Raw genomic sequence first — 15,653 nt, 5'->3', positions numbered from 1 at the left:
TCCCAGGCAAGAATACTGGAGGGGGTTGCCATTTACTACTCTGGGGGATCTTCTCAAGCCAAGGATCAAACCAGGGTCTCTTGCATCTCCTGCATTGGCAGGCAGATTCTTTACCATTAGCACCACCTAGGGAGCCTGTCTTTTTAACTCTGATGATAGTATCCTTTTGAGGTAAAGGTTAGATGTTAATGCAGTCAATGTCATCCTTTTTCCCCTACCAAAGGATATAAATAGGCAATTCACAAGAAATACTAAAAGTGGACAGTAAACATGTGAAAAAGTATTCTAATATTCAAGGAAATGACATTAAAATAATAATGTTGTCATTCAGTCACTAAGTCGTGTCCAACTCTTTGTCACCCCATGGACTACAGCACACCAGGCTTCCCTGTCCTTCACCATTTCCTGGAGCTTGCTCAAACTCATGTCCACTGAGTCAGTGATGCCATCCAACCGTCTCATCCTCTGTCTCATCCTCTGTCACCCTCCTCCTCTTGTTTACCCATCAGGTTCAGGTCAGCTCAGTTCAATCGCTCAGTCGTGTCCAACTCTTTGCGACCCCATGGACTGCAGCATGTCAAGATTTCCTGTCCATCACCAACTCCTGGAGCTTGTTCAAACTCACATCCATTGAGTCAGTGATGCCATCCAACCATCTCATCCTCTGTCATCCCCTTCTCCTCCCGCCTTCAATCTTTCCCAGCATCAGGGTCTTTTCCAATGAGTCAGTTCTTCACATGAGGTGGCCAAAGTATTGGAGCTTCAGCTTCAGCATCAGTCCTTCCAGTGAATATTCAGGACTGATTTCCTTTAGGATGGACTGGTTGGATCTCCTTGCAGTCCAAGGGACTCTGAAGAGTCTTCTCCAACACCACAATTCAAAAGCATCAGTTCTTCAGTGCTCAGCTTTCTTTATAGTCCAACTCTCACATCCATACATGACCACTGGAAAAACCATAGCTATGACTAGATGGACCTTTGTTGGCAAAGTAATGTCTTTTCTTTTTAATAATCCATCAGGTTAGAAGACTTTTAAAGATCTCAACCAATTGTTAGCGAGGCTGTGGGGAAGAAGAGTCCTCAGATGCTCCTCATGGAACTTAAACCGATGGAGCCTCTTCAGAGGCAATACGGAGCGCCTGTCCCTGTCCACCTACCAACCCTGCTTCCCTCCAGGGGATGCTCCCAACATGCCAGAGAAGTGTGGGTTAAAGCGTTCGTTCCAGGGGCAAATGGGAAATAACTCCCAGTGGTTCCACTGGGAATACTCTACAGCAGTTTACAACAGACAGAGCCACACATCATGGGACAGGAAAGGCCCGGGACCTATTCTTAAGCGAAAAAGGTAGGGCATAGAATCGCCTGGTGCAACATCTTCTGTGGGTTTTTAATGTTTTTAAGACAGCAAAACCAAAAATTTTACAGACACATTTATACCTGCTGTGCTGTGCTGTGCTTATTGCTCAGTCGTGTCTGAGTCTTTGTGACCCCATGGACTGTAGCCCGCCAGGCTCCTTTGTCCATGGGGTTCTCCAGGCAAGAATACTGGAGTGGGTTGCCATGCCCTCCTCCAGGGGATCTTCCCAACCTAGGGATCCAACCCAGGGCTCCCACATTGCAGGCGGATTCTTTACCATCTGAGCCATCATACTTCCTCACGTGACAATCATCTTTCCCTGCTCCTCCTGCCAGATCTGCAGAGCTCTGGGCAGGCAGGGACCCTCAGCTGCCTCACTGGCACAGAGCAGCCCAGGGGCCATGGTTTGTGCTCGCTCAGCGAAGGAGGTGGGCTGCCTGGCTTTACCTTTGCAGAGGAACTGCTGAATGGCCTCAGTGCCAGCACCGCACACCTCCTGCGGGGGGTAGACCATGGACAACACGTCGAGGCTCAGGGTCTGCAGACACAAGGAGACCCCTCTATATCTGTCGTTCACTTCACTGCTCAACACAATCAAGACATAAGATCTTTAAAGAGGTAATCAAGTTCAAAACAAAGTCACCAGTCTGGGCCCTAGTCCAGCATGAACTGGTGTCCTTAAAAGATGAGGCAATCAGGACTCAGACCCATTCCAAGGCAGGAGGATGGGAGGACACAGGGAGAAGACGGCCGTCCAGAAGCCAAGGAGAGAGAGGCCTGAGAAGAACCAACCCCACCAAGACCTTGATCTTAAGGCCCCAGCCTGAGGCGCTTCGTTAGGACACCCCCGGGAGACAACACAGTGCCCCAGGTGACCGCCTTGCTCTCCGCCCCCAGCTCTGACAATCACGGTTTCTGCAGCTCTGAGCTGAGGCTGCTCCCTCCCTGCCAGCGCCCTCCAGACACAGTGCCTTCCAACCACATTGGCTCCCCTGCTCCTCCCTGAACACGTCCTGGGCTTTCCCATCTCCTGCCTTTTCCCGAACTGTTCCTCCACCTGGAATGCTCCCATGAGCCCTGTCGACTTCTCCAAAGCTTTCTCCTCTTTCAAGATCTGGCTCAAACACCATGTCTTTCACAGTGTTAATGAACCCATCAGGATTCAGCATGAGCTTTTCACTCTACTAGGAATATGCTTTGCTGCCTCCATTATGACAGCAAGTCACCTAATTACAGTCATTCACACCGTTCTCTCTGTGAGCCCCTGAGATCTCCTTGACCCCTGTATCCTGTGACCAGGGCAGGCCTCCAGGAATGTGGGAGGGGAGTGGCGGGCAGGCCAGGCAGGCCCCCAGGCGAGAGCACGGCCCACCTACCTCCAGGGTTCGGACGTGTGCCACCATCCGGGGCAGCCTCTGAATCTCGTTCTCACTGATGTCCAGAGTGCGCAGGCTCCGAAGCTCCCCCAGCGTGTCTGGCAGCTCCTTCAGCCTGTTGTCTGGAGGGGTCCCAGTGGCACAGCTCAGCACCCCATGGCCCCTTCACCAGCTTCTGGCCTGACACCCGCCAGGACTGGGCAGAGGTGGGTGCCTCCCTCTGAGCCTGGGGTATACCTCCGCTCCATGAGGAAGAGCGGTGGAGTTTCAATGACCCAGGTTCAAGTCCCTGCTCCACCACTTATGAGCTGAGTGACTTTGGAAAACTGATTTGACCTCCCTGGACCAGTTTCCGCATCAGTAAAATGGAGGTGCCCACACTATTTGGCCTTATAGGAATACTGAGGGATTCAAAGAGATGATGCATGTGAAATGGTGCTCAGCACAGGGCCTATCACATGAGGTACCTATCACAGTAAGTGATCAGTAAATTGGGTGCTATTATGTTCATCATTAATTATATGTTACAAATGGGTAAATTATGGCATCCTGTGCAGAAAGAACTGGAGGAAAAGAAGAAAGAAGAGAGCTGGGGGTACAGGGAGGCACGTGTTAGAATTTCAGCTCAGTCACTACCGCACTGGCTGGTCTTGAGCAAGTCATGGCTCTCTGAGCCTCGTTTACCTCATCTGTAAATTGGGGATAAGACCTCCTTCCTCTCTCACACACTTGTGGCACGCCCGAGTGTGGAAGCGCTCCTCACTGGGTGGGAAGGGATACTCAGAATAGCTCTCACCCAGTCAGTCCACACTCTCATCATCCATCGCCCATGGTTCTAAACACGAATGATAGAGTCTTGGGGGCCTTGCTGTCAATGCCGTCTGCTCTCCTCCCTGTAAGGCCCCGACAGGGAGGAGCTGCAGGAACCCTCCAGACGCCCTGTCTCTGGTTACCATGGAGACACACCGACCACAAAGGAGGTCCAACAGTTTGAGTGACACGTGGGGGCTGGCTGCTCTGGTGCTCAATGGGTCCCAGGACAAGCACCCTGGGGACTCTAGCCGGGTCAGCTCAGAGCAGCCCGAGGGTCACGTGGACAGGGCTTCCTGGCCCCCTACCTTTCACATTGAGGGTCTGGAGCTGGATCAGGTTCCCAATGGAACGTGGGAGATAGGTCAGTTGATTCCTTTCCATGTTCAAGACCTAAGAGAGAGGGAGAATGCCATGAGAAGGCACACACACAGACAATAATGCCTCCCCCTCTTCTGGCCAGCCATCATCCGGGCACCACACCCACATCTTTATCTCCTGACAGCCCTGTGAGGAAGACACCATTTGTCAGGATCCCATCTGAGAGATGAGAAAGCTGAGGCTCGGAGTGGTGAGGTCCTGTGTCCAAAAGGCAATGCTAGACTTTGAACCCGGTGCTTGCTGAGGCTGTACCATTTATACTGACCACAAACACCTGATAATAAGGGGATCCAGGTGAGGGGGCACGTAATGAAGCCTTGTTATCCTGGAGTGAACAGAAGGAAGCTGAGCTGCATACAGGCAGTGGGACCTGCCTGAGGCTGCAGGGCCAGCAGCTGGTGGAGCGGGGATTGAATCCTGGGCTGATGGGTGGCACCGTGAGGTGAGCGAGGCCGCCAGGATGACACATAAAGTAACCATTAAAAATAAACCGATACGATGGGAAGGCACGCACGTTAAAAATAACATGGCAGATGAACATTCGATGAACCAAAGGATGGCTGTAAGTTATTCTTATCAGGTATCCAAAAGTTACAGAACTGTGAATGCACCAATTATACAAAAATTCATGTGTAAAAATGGACGGTCCGTCCTTCTCGGTGAACTGGGGATGATGCTGACATGTGTTCAAAGAGGGGCTGTGAGCAATTGGTTGACGATGCAAGTGAAATGCTTAGCTTGGTGCTGGCATGCAGCGGGCGCTCGATAAATGCAGGGGCTGCCACTGACAAGAAGCGGAAGTGAGACACTGAGCCAGAGAGCTGAATTCATCACTTGGAAATGGTGGACTCGCTGGGTGCTCTTTTTCTGTAAAGTTGTGGAAGCTAATGATGCAATCCCAACGCACATGCCAAAAATTCGGTGGAGAGATGCCCACAGCCCAGACTGCAAGGCTGACGCCACCCCTGGGCATCTCAGTAGTAAAGGTGGAGAAGCCAGGGGCACCTAAGCCCTGGCTGGAGCATGACCAGAACATTCTGGGTCTGTGCGGCTGCAGTTTCTTACTTAGGGGGTCAGAGGTGGGTTGTGTCTCCTGCAGCCGTACCTGCAGGGCCGTCAGCTGCCCTATGTCATCGGGAAGGGCTGTCAGCTGGTTATCATGAAGATCCAGAACCTGCAGAAGGGAAACAAGTGGAACACCCGAAGTCCCTGACTGAGAAAGCCCCCGTGATTTCAGGCTCCAGGGAGACAGGGTGTGGTAGGGGCGCCTCCGTGCCTCTGGTGTTCAAACCAAGAGTACCAACCCCTTCCTCCCCAACTAAAGGACCACTCCATCTTTTTTTTTTTTTAAGTATTATACCATTTAATTCTTATTTATCCAGTATGTGTACATATTCATGTTGAAAATTCCTCATAGTCTAGATATATATTTGCATAGTAAAAGACTACCAAATATGCAATAAAATATTGATAGCAGTTCTCAATCAAAATCAATCTCAATCAATATCAAAATATTGACAGAGTGTGAAATTATGTTTTTCCTTATGCTTAACTGTATTTGCTAATATTTTAACAATGAAAATGAGCAAAATGGAGTACGATATATATATATAATATATATATATGAAATATAAATATACATGAACATGAAAGCTTTTTAATGTTATCTTTCTTCTGCTTATAAAAATAAAGCATGTTGGACCAGAACAATAAAGAGAAGTAAGAACTACCCCTAGTCCCTACACACCAGCATTAGCAATAAAAATCACTTTGATGCCTCCATTGCCAGTCTCTACACTGCCACGTGCATAGCCTCGGTCACAGCTCAAGTTTATGGGGAACAGCCCGGGGGTCCTGCCTCCCGTCCACTGTGACCACGTCCCAGCCTCTGTCCTGGGGGAGCTGTTGGGAGGGAGTCACTCAGCTCACCGCGCCTCCACGCACTGGCCACACGGTGCCTGGCGTGCCTCCTCTTGCTTCTTGTCTGGGCCCATCGGTCTCCCTGTTCTCTGCCAGTTCGCTTGCTATGAGTTTATGGTTTGCCTTTCCACCTAGCGGGTAAGCTCCCTGAGGGCAGGGCTTACAGCTGGTTCTCTCTGCAACCTCACCGCACACAAGCCCAGACCATGCTGATCATGCCCAGAGTCCCGATGACGTGAGGCACATCTGGCATAAACTCTGACAGCCGAGACGTGACTGGAGGGGCGTGCTGGCTGCCCCCTGGGAGCAGGGCCCCGGTACCTTGATGGTGGCGAGACTCAGGAGGCTGCAGGATTTAGGGAGCAGGGAGGTGAGCACATTTGTGTGGACGATCAACACCTGCGTGGGAAAGAGTTTCGGCATGTTAGGCTGAAGGAGAGCTGCAGGGAGGGGGGCTGGAGGCGGGGCAGCTGGCACACACTGGACACCAGCAGTCAGCCCGGCCCAGTGCTCTCTCCTGTGGACATCACAAGCGACGTTTCCAAACACGGGAAAACCAGATGACCTTAAACTCTGGAATCTCAAGACTGAAAGGGACCTCAGAGGTCTAATTCTTCCTTCCATCCTGAGAAGGGATCCCCTTGCAGCTGTCCCGACCTTAACGTCCCTCAGCTTCAGCAGCATCTTGTGGAAAATGTTGTTGATGTTGTCTAGTCTCTCAGTCGTGTCTGACTCTTTGTGACCCCATGGATTGTAGCCCACTAGGCTCTTCTGTCCACAGGATTCTCCAGGAAAAAATATTGGAGTGGGTTGCCATTTCCTTCTCCAGGGGACCTTCTTGACCCAGGGATCGAACTCTGCATCAGCAGGTGGATTCTCTAGCACTGAGCTACCAGGGAAGCCCCTTGTGGAAAACAGAGAATGATAAACTCCTGCCTCTGAGGGCTGCTAACAAGCTAACAGACAGTAAGCACTCAGCCCAGGGCTGGGACATGGTCAGACGCTCAATCAGAGTCACATGCTACTATTTTTGTTAGGCGTTGACACCTGCATGGATACTTCCAATGTCAAGCCACTCCTGTTGGCATAGAACACATTTTACCTACCTGCTCTTAGACATTTCATTTAGAATACTGTTACCTACCTGCATTCAAGGCTGCAATGCCTTTCTGAAAAATCATTCATTCCACTCTTAACCTTCCCTAATTGACCAAAATGAAATGAGTGTGATTTTTACTATTAATAACAATGTGGTTATTCAGTGTCCACTATGTGGCAGGCACTCTACTCAGGCCATTTACATCTTTATCTCTACCTCCCTGTCACTCATTTAATTCTCATAATAGCTCTGCGAGTGGAGAACGACGGATGTCTTCCTTTCACAGATGGAGAAACTGAGATGTAAGAGTGTAAGGAAGTTGCCCAATTCAGGAGGGGCCCAGCCAGAGCTGCCTGATGCCAGGGCCTGCTCCCCTGTGAGGACACCTGCTGCAGGTGGAAAGTGTGCCATTCAAAGAGAAGAGGGATGTCTATGCCAGGATCCCCACCTGATTTCAAACAAGCAAACATGCCATGAATAATTTTCTGAAAACGTAGATCCGTCTCACCTTCTTCTGCAGAACTTTACATGTTGCAAAAGCCCCAAATGGAATCTAAAATAAGATAAAGAAGAATCAGTGCCTCCCCTCCTGCCAGTGTTTAACCTGTTGAGTGGCAGGAAGAAGGGACAGGAAGTAAGTAAGTCTAAGCCCTGGGAAGGCTGGGAGGAAGCCGCACCGGGTGGTCACCCCCTCCAATCAGCTGTCGGGTGACTTTCCCAACTACCCACCCCATCCCCATCATGAACTCCGAGGGGCAAAAGACAGATTTCTGATGTCCTACAGAGAATCCCAGGCTCTCCCAAGGCCTCAGGAATCTGTGGGTGCATTTTCTGGACTCTGTGACTCTTGAAGACCATGCTGAGGCCAAAAGATCATCTCAGTTTTCTTTCACAAGAACAAAAGCTAAGGAAACATCTCTTGACTAGAGCTTCTGGCCTCTTAAAAGTCTCAGTCCACATCTATCGTTTCCCAGGGACAGCAGAGCCAGAAAGAGAGCAGATCAAACTTCACAAGCACAACACCAACCACCCCACTTTACCTCGGAGAGTTCACATTTAGAGATGTCAAGAATGTCATCTGCTCCAGCTTCTTTTGCCTAGGGATAAAAAGAATTAAAAAAAAGCCGGTGGGGGGCAGTTTCCAGGACTTTACTGGTAGTCCAGTGGTTAAGACTCCGCACTCCCAATTCAGGGGGCCGGGGTTCAATCCCTGGTCAGGGAACCAAACCCCACATGCCACAACTAAAAGAGCCAGCGTGCCGCAGCTGAGACGCAGTGCAGGCAAATAAATAAATAGTTTAAAAAAGAAGAAGAAAGAAAAAGAAAAGGGTTCGAGCAAAACATCCTTCCAGGGTGCACAAATCAGGCAAAGAAACATAGGATTAATGGCTTCAAAGAATCGCAGACACCCTCCTGGTTCAGCTAGTCCATTCTGAAGGTGCACCAATGATCCTGGATTTAACTGGGCTTGAGGTTCAGCAGGGAAGAGTGTGAACAAGTCACACCAAGTGTGGTCAGTCTGCAGAGGGGAAGTGCAGCATGGAGCCCTGCTGCCTGGGGCGGAGGTGGAGATGGGCATAGACTGGGAGGAAACCCATTTCCCTCACCAGACACATCTGGTACTCCAGGCGTTTCCGAGCCTCATCGCTGGGTTTCCGCTTCCGGAAGAAGAGTGGCATCCTTCCTTTTTTCTAGAGCGATCTTCACCACACTAGGGCGGAGGAGAGGGATGAGGGCCTGGGGCATCTGTCACCGCCCCCCAACACCCTGGACAGAGCACAGTAACAAGAGCACAGAGCTCATCTGCTGGATTATATGCTCCTTGAGGGCAGGGCCATGTCCATCTTGACCATCCGTGCCCCGAGCCTGGCACAGTAGGTGCTCAATACCATTTGTTCTTTGTTGACTAAACAAGCAGCAGCAGGATGTAGAAAAGCACAACAGCAAGCCAGGTGACCTGGCTTTGAGCCCACATTTGCCCCTGACCCACTGTGAGCCCCTGACATACCCATTCCCGTTCAGGGCCCCCATCTCTCCTCCAGGTTAGACAAAGGGGTTGATCTGGAGACATTTCCTCAGGTCCTCTTCAAGGAGGCTCTTTGAGGACTCTGAGAGCCTTGGCTAATGAATCACTTCTAACCCCTGAAACACTATCAGAGTGGCATCAGCAAACCACCAGATGCTGCATGGCTTTAGCCAGCTCTGTCCTTGATCCTGGGGAACTCAACTACAATGTAACCAAAGAGGTTTCTGAATTATCAATACATAAAAATTCAAAAGCAATTCTCAGGTAATTTGCCACTCTCCCAGTTATTATGATCCCATTTGATTCTCACCAAAGCCCTCTTTATAGTAACAAAAGTGATGCTCATCAAGTTCAGCTATCTGGTTATACAGCTGGACTGTAGTCCAAACCAGTCTGGAACCTCTGCTCTTTCAAGTCCTGATCCCACGGAGTTTGCCCAACTCCTTGGTGCTTCAGTAACTTAGCACACACTGAGTACACACGGTCCTGAGCTCACTGCCTGCCCGGTATCAGAAAATGTCAGCACTTGATATGGAACATCAGTGGGTCAGGATGCACTCATACACAGAAGCTTATGGCTAACAGCATGGACTCTGGGATGATTTTGTTTGTTTAACTGTTTTTGAATCCCAGCCCGGCCACCCACCAGCCATGTCTGCTTGGTTTACCTCTCTGAGCCTCAGTTTCCTCATCTGTAAAGTGTGAGTAATATAATGTTCCCAACACCTGGTTCTATTTGGAGCCAGTGATTTCCATATTTGTAAAGCCCATAACACAGTACCTGGCACAGTGGTAATCACATACCACCATACATCTAACAAACATTTATTCAGGGCCTAGGACAGTAGAAAGAGCCAGGCAGAAAGGGACCCGGGTGGAGATGCAGTTGAAGAAGACATATACCTCCTCCTCAGGGGAGTGGCAGAGATCACAGGTCTCTGCCAACAGAGGCGTGGGCTGTCTGGGGATCTGGCCTAGCCTGCAGGGCTGGCTCAGGCCCCTCTTGTCGCCCCACCTGTCTGCAGGGATGGGGAATAATTTAAAACCAGCCCTCCCCCATCTCTCCTTAATGACCAGCTCTTATCCTTCTGCTCTCCAATGACTAACCTTCCTTCACTTCCTCCCCAATGGCCACCTCTCTTCCATCCCTCCTAGAAGACCAGCTCTTCCCTATCTGCTCCCTGATGTCCATTTCTCATCCATCCCCTCCCTGACGTCCAGCCTACATGGGAAGAGCCACACCCGTCCTCCCCAGCCTGGAGTGGGCAGTGCCCAACCTTGCTGTGCAGATAAATAGGTCCCTGATGGTTGTTCCCTCGGGTGGACCTGAAGGCAGGCCGATCACTCGCAGGGCTTGGTCATGGACGTGGGGTGGCAGGCCACCGGGCACTGCACATCCCCTGCTGAGCAGAGTCTGGTCTCCTCCAAACGAAGGAACTGGGGATCGAAATTCAGAATCTCAGAAAGTCATGCAGACCAGGATGACGAAGTCTGAGACCGAAGACCGCAGAATCTTAAAAGAGTTAAGAGTTGGACCGGATTTAGACTCTTAACAAAATTGTTCTAATAGCTAAAATGCATACATCACGAAGGAATTAGAAGGTGGTCCGAGATCGCTGTGGCCGAGAGGTCTCGGAATGCGATGCGGACCCTTAGGAGAGGGGCGGGGCTCTGGGATTGGGTGACTGGGACTATGGGGTGACCCTCAGGATAAGGGAGAATGGGGAACAGCGGGACCTAGGATCTCGGGAGCAGTCCTCTGTTGTCTGCCTTCTCAGGGACAACTGCCCCGAACCCCTCTTCAGACCCCCTAGCCACAGCTCACCGCAGTGCCGGGTTCTCCAGCCGCTCAGGTGCCTGCCCACAAGCAATATGGCAGCAAGGGCGTCGGTGGAAGGTTGGGCGGAGACGGCAGTTCTCGCGACAGTCGCGCTTTTGGGTCTATATCCGGCGCAAAAGTCCCACCTTCCGGTCTTTCGGCTTTCGGCTCGGGGGAGGCAGAGGTGCAACTTTCTTCGGTCGTCCCGAATCCGGGTTCATCCGACACCAGCCGCCTCCACCATGCCGCCTAAGTTCGACCCCAACGAGATAAAAGTCGGTGCGTGCTTTAGATGTGGCCGGGGCTTCGGGATGCGGCATCCCTCCCCGTATTCCGTCCGGCCCGCGGCCCCCGCCGCTATGGCCTTTCCCACGTCGGGCCTCAAGGCCGCTGCCTCCTAGGGGCCTGCCCTCTGGTGCTGCGTTCAGGGCGCTGTGCGGTCGTGGTCGAGTCTCTTGTTCTTTCTGGGCCTCGGCTTCCCCACGTATAGATGGGGAGGGAGGACCGGACGACCTGTGGCGGCTTCGCAGCCCGCACGCCTTAGGGTAAGGTTTGTCTCCGGGCGCTTCTCCCTAAACTGGGTTGGCTGGCGGCGGGGCTGCCCCCAAACCGATGCGGTGTGGGCTTCGGCAGCGGTGGCCGAACCCAAGGCCGCCGTCCCACGTGGTGCTTGGAGCGGTTCTCGCCTTGGCGGGAGGGGTGTCGTGCCTTGCTTCCCGCTGAGGCTCTTGGCATTTTTCCGCCAAGAGGACTGCGGAGGGAGAGCTGTGATTTGGAAGCCCCTTCTGCGGAGGCACTAATTCATTCTTTCTTCCAGTGTACCTGAGGTGCACCGGTGGGGAAGTCGGTGCCACGTCTGCCCTGGCCCCCAAGATCGGCCCTCTGGGTCTGGTAAGTCATCTTCGGGGGTTAGGGTTAGGGTTGCCTCTGAGGTGCCGTTGACAGGGACAGATTGCCATCCCTTACTAGGCCTCCAAGCCACTGAACTGGCACCAGCTGCCGCAGAAAGGTTGTATATAAAGGTGGAATCTGATACTTTGAACCTGTAGTTTTCCAGTGTGTCTTAGTTGCTGCTCTGAGGGTACATGAGGGATGGGATAGAGGAGGTTTTTGAAGTCAAGAGTGATAACTTGGTCTGTTTTTAGGGAAATAGGCATATGGCTGCTGGAGGATTGAATGGGGTATGAAATGAAGACCTTTGTGAACGTTACAGTGAAGTCGCTCAGTTGTGTCCAACTCTCTGTGACCCCATGGACTGTAGCCTACCAGGCTTCTCTGTTCATGGAACTTTCCAGGCAAGAATACTGGAGTGGGTTGCCATTTCTTTCTCCAGAGGATCTTCCCGACCCAGGGATTGAACCCGGGTCTCCCGCATTGTGTGCAGCCGCTTTACAGTTGCTAGTATTAATTCTGCTTTCAATCTACTGATTCATACTCTTGGCTTTACCTACTGTCCTGGAGAAGGAAATGGCAACCCACTCCAGTATTCTTGCCTGGAAAATCCCAGGTGAACTACAGTCTATGGGGTTGCAGAGAGTCGGACACGACTGAGTGACTAACACGTAGGGTTGGACTTAATTCGTCTCCTTTTTTCTTGAATATAATTAGGTCTTTATTTCTTGGGCAGTGGTCTTCTGTCAGAAAAGTTATCCCATCATGGTTTTGCTTAAGCAGTGGCCGCCTTGTCCCTTAGCTCAGCTAGTGCTCACTGGACACATCTCTAGTCAGTTGCTCAGTCATGTCCGACTTTGCGACCCCATGGACTGCAGTACACCAGGCCTCTCTGTCCATCACCAACTCCCGGAGCTTACTCAAACATGTCCATTGAGTCGGTGATGCCATCCACCCATCTCATCCTCTGTCATCCCCTTCTCCTCCTGCCTTCAGTCATTCCCAGAATCAGGGTCTTTTCAAATGAGTCAGTTCTTTGCATCAGGTGGCCAGAGGATTGGGGTTTCAGCTTCAGCATCAGTCCTTCCAATGAATATTCAGGACTGATTTCCTTTAGGATGGGCTGGTTGGATCTCCTTGCAATCCCAAGGGACTCTCAAGAGTCTTCTCCAACACCACAGTTCAAAAGCTTCAATTCTTCATTGCTTAACCTCCTTTATATAATTCTCCTCTTCAGGGAATTATAAAGTGCAGATGCCCAGACCGCATCCTCATAGGTTGACTAGGATTGGTAAGACACCAGGAACGTGGTATCTTTAAAGATCCCCTGGTGATCCAATGTAAAAGATACCACATAGATCTTTAGGAAAGGGTAGGTAAGGGACCTGGCCCCATTGTGGCCTTAAACCTCAAGGTTGCAGCCTTGGATAAACTAAACCTCATTTTTCCAGTTTAATTATGGTGATACCTTGATTAGGTAGGCACAGTTAAACGTGTTTCAGAAAGCCTTCTCGTGTGCCGCCAAGTGAGAGGGACTGGGTAGATTTTTCAGATCAGTTTTGGTTAGGGCACAGTGTGATTATATACCTTTTATTTCTACAGTCTCCAAAAAAGGTCGGTGATGACATCGCCAAGGCAACTGGTGATTGGAAGGGTCTGAGGATTACAGTGAAACTGACCATTCAGAACAGACAAGCCCAGGTACTTGGTTTGAGGGAAGGCAAAGGTGGGGATACCTGGGAGGCAGGTGCTAAAAGCAGTTTTATTTGTGGGGAGGGCTGTTTTAAGAGCATGGTTTAAATATTAACTCTTCTCACTTTTGAGACACTGAGCAAATCAGCATTTTCTGGGGTAGGGTAGGCTGTGTTTCTGGTTGTGAAAATTAGCTTGAATGTACATTTGGTAAACAGTGTCTGGCCCATGGTTCCTGAGAGCGAAAGTGCTTGTATTACTGGTTCTTTCTTGTTAGAGGGTGGCATAGGGCTTATTCACATGGAGAATCTCTTCTGCAGATTGAGGTGGTACCTTCTGCTTCTGCCCTGATCATCAAAGCCCTCAAGGAACCACCAAGGGACAGAAAGAAGCAGAAAAACAGTGAGTGGTTTTTCCCCCTGGTAATTTGTGGGTGGTGGTGTGTCCAATGTAATAGACAGCTGTGCTTGCTCCCTTTAAGGAAACAGGGATGGCACAGGTGTTCGATGTTAAGCTGTTACAGAGCCAGGCACTGCCACCAAGTGCCCTGTGGCTCTCCCCAGTTACTGGCGTGGAACAGATCCCCTCAGAATTTACAGGAGGGAACTGTCAAACAGGGTGAAGAAACAGATAACCAATAATTGGGGAAGGGCAGCTTCCTAGCTGGATGACATATGGACAGCTTTAACCAACCTCAGTCACTTTTTTCTCTTCAAAACAGTCCCTTCCATGTAAGGTTAGCAAAACTTGATTTTGTGTCTAGCCACCCGCCACTGCACCTGACCAGTTTTCTGTTGGCTGGTGCAATCCAGTGGTGAGCTAAAAATAACCCCAGCTTAGGAAACAGGGTTGTTCTTCATGTGGATGACTCTGTGCCGAAAGCATGGGAACAGGCTAGAAATGGATGAGGGAAGATGGACTGTGGTCTGCCCTGGCCTCAGGTGGTAACAAAGCTTTTGGTCTTTTTTCTTTTCTGCAGTTAAGCACAGTGGAAACATTACTTTTGATGAGATCGTCAACATTGCCCGGCAGATGCGGCATCGGTCTCTAGCTAGAGAACTTTCTGGTAAGAGCAGAACAGTTTGGGGCCACTTTAGTTGTAACTTGAGATGTATTCGTTTGGTGGCTTTTTCCCAATTAGAAGGGGATTTTTTTACTCTGTAAGACCTAGAATTGGAGTGTCTTTTGGTTTGAGTCTGGGTATCATGGGATCTGTGGCCAGTTTTGCACTTGGAGTTTTTAAATAATACTGAGTGCTGAGTTTTGGATTAGGGGAGCAGTAATAATTATTCCTGTAATCCATAAAATAGTTATTCCTTGTTCCTCTCCTCACCTTTATCCCCTCTGGTATCTGAGAATAGCGAGGGACTGACTTCCCCTCTGATTCCACCTTTTCTTAATGACAGGAACCATTAAAGAGATCCTGGGGACCGCCCAGTCTGTGGGCTGCAATGTTGATGGCCGCCACCCTCATGACATCATTGATGATATCAACAGTGGTGCAGTGGAGTGCCCCGCTGTAAGTTACTTCTGCACTGATATGGTTAAAATTAAGGTGAAGACTGGGGGTGGAGCTAATGTATCCTTTGAGATACTGTAGAAAGTTCTAGAAATGCTCAATAGTGGGGATAAAGTTTTTTGTCCTGTTATTGAGAGGTTTCTTTTTTTTCCCCACAGAGTTAAGAACTGCAAAGGAAAAAGGAAAATAAAGGATCATTTGACAACCAGTGGACTTTCTGATGTAGCTTCTTCCTTGGGGGGGAAGCCTAGCCTTTGTGGTCACTGGGGCCAACGTGACAGATGAAGCAGCAGCCTGTTGACAACAGAATTCTGTCCTCAAGAAAATACTGTTGGGCAGAAAGAAAACTTGGGAGTTGAACATAACAGAAAATATGTGTAGAAGGAGCTCTTCCCAAACCAGTTTACTCAGTTGGTGGGTTGCAGGCCCAAGGCTTTGCTGTTCATCCCAGCACACAGCTGGGGCTCAGAATTACTGATGGGACAACCAAAAAACCTGATGTTTATGGTCCTTGATTGGTCTCAAGTTGATGTAAAAGTGAGGTTTAAGTCTACTAATGTAGTTAGCAGTTCCTGGTTTAAACCCTCGGGGTTTACTTTAAACTAGTAACAGACTTTTTTCTCAAGCCTCTCCTTTGTCTTTCCCTTAGTTCTCTTTGATGTTCTATGTAGAGCTCCTCACTTGATTTGATATGCAACAAATGAACATCAAACACTAAGTTCTGAGACAAAAGTTTGAAATAGCAACCTGGAAGGGGCTTCTT

At 50.0% G+C, this 15,653-nt stretch overlaps 2 protein-coding genes and 1 non-coding gene across 6 annotated transcripts in view; 2 read left to right on the top strand and 1 right to left on the bottom strand.

The window, feature by feature from the left end:
• The window catches only part of LRSAM1 (leucine rich repeat and sterile alpha motif containing 1), a 33,932-nt gene extending 23,040 nt beyond the window's left edge, over positions 1 to 10,892 (bottom strand). For 2 of the 4 annotated variants that reach the window (XM_061433542.1, XM_061433544.1), the window contains exons 1-10: positions 10,795 to 10,892; positions 10,247 to 10,482; positions 8,551 to 8,654; positions 7,984 to 8,040; positions 7,452 to 7,496; positions 6,166 to 6,243; positions 5,030 to 5,098; positions 3,852 to 3,936; positions 2,734 to 2,855; positions 1,805 to 1,895 (exon numbers count right to left, since the gene is read on the bottom strand). In XM_061433542.1, the coding sequence (XP_061289526.1) occupies positions 1,805 to 1,895; positions 2,734 to 2,855; positions 3,852 to 3,936; positions 5,030 to 5,098; positions 6,166 to 6,243; positions 7,452 to 7,496; positions 7,984 to 8,040; positions 8,551 to 8,622 (619 nt within the window). In that variant the 5' untranslated portion in view covers positions 8,623 to 8,654; positions 10,247 to 10,482; positions 10,795 to 10,892. Of the gene's footprint in view, positions 1 to 1,804; positions 1,896 to 2,733; positions 2,856 to 3,851; positions 3,937 to 5,029; positions 5,099 to 6,165; positions 6,244 to 7,451; positions 7,497 to 7,983; positions 8,041 to 8,550; positions 8,655 to 10,246; positions 10,483 to 10,794 lie in introns of those variants that run through there. The other 2 variants (XM_061433543.1, XM_061433545.1) reach the window with 2 other exon arrangements.
• Positions 10,893 to 10,981: 89 nt separating this feature from the next.
• RPL12 (ribosomal protein L12) lies at positions 10,982 to 15,103 on the top strand. Its single transcript, XM_061433568.1, has 7 exons — positions 10,982 to 11,067; positions 11,606 to 11,679; positions 13,282 to 13,380; positions 13,692 to 13,773; positions 14,351 to 14,437; positions 14,778 to 14,890; positions 15,049 to 15,103. The coding sequence occupies exons 1-7, from the start codon at positions 11,031 to 11,033 to the stop codon at positions 15,052 to 15,054; spliced, it is 498 nt and encodes a 165-aa protein (XP_061289552.1). The 5' UTR covers positions 10,982 to 11,030; the 3' UTR covers positions 15,055 to 15,103.
• Positions 14,138 to 14,266, top strand: LOC133257883 (small nucleolar RNA SNORA65). The gene has a single exon (XR_009739741.1). It is a non-coding gene; the product is annotated as a small nucleolar RNA SNORA65 (small nucleolar RNA).
• Positions 15,104 to 15,653: the final 550 nt, after the last annotated feature.

Source organism: Bos javanicus, chromosome 11, assembly GCF_032452875.1.
Source record: "Bos javanicus breed banteng chromosome 11, ARS-OSU_banteng_1.0, whole genome shotgun sequence".
In the NCBI taxonomy this organism is placed as follows: domain Eukaryota; kingdom Metazoa; phylum Chordata; class Mammalia; order Artiodactyla; family Bovidae; genus Bos; species Bos javanicus.
The sequence above is the reverse complement of the archived record's forward strand: the minus strand, read 5'-3'. Positions and strand labels throughout refer to the sequence as shown.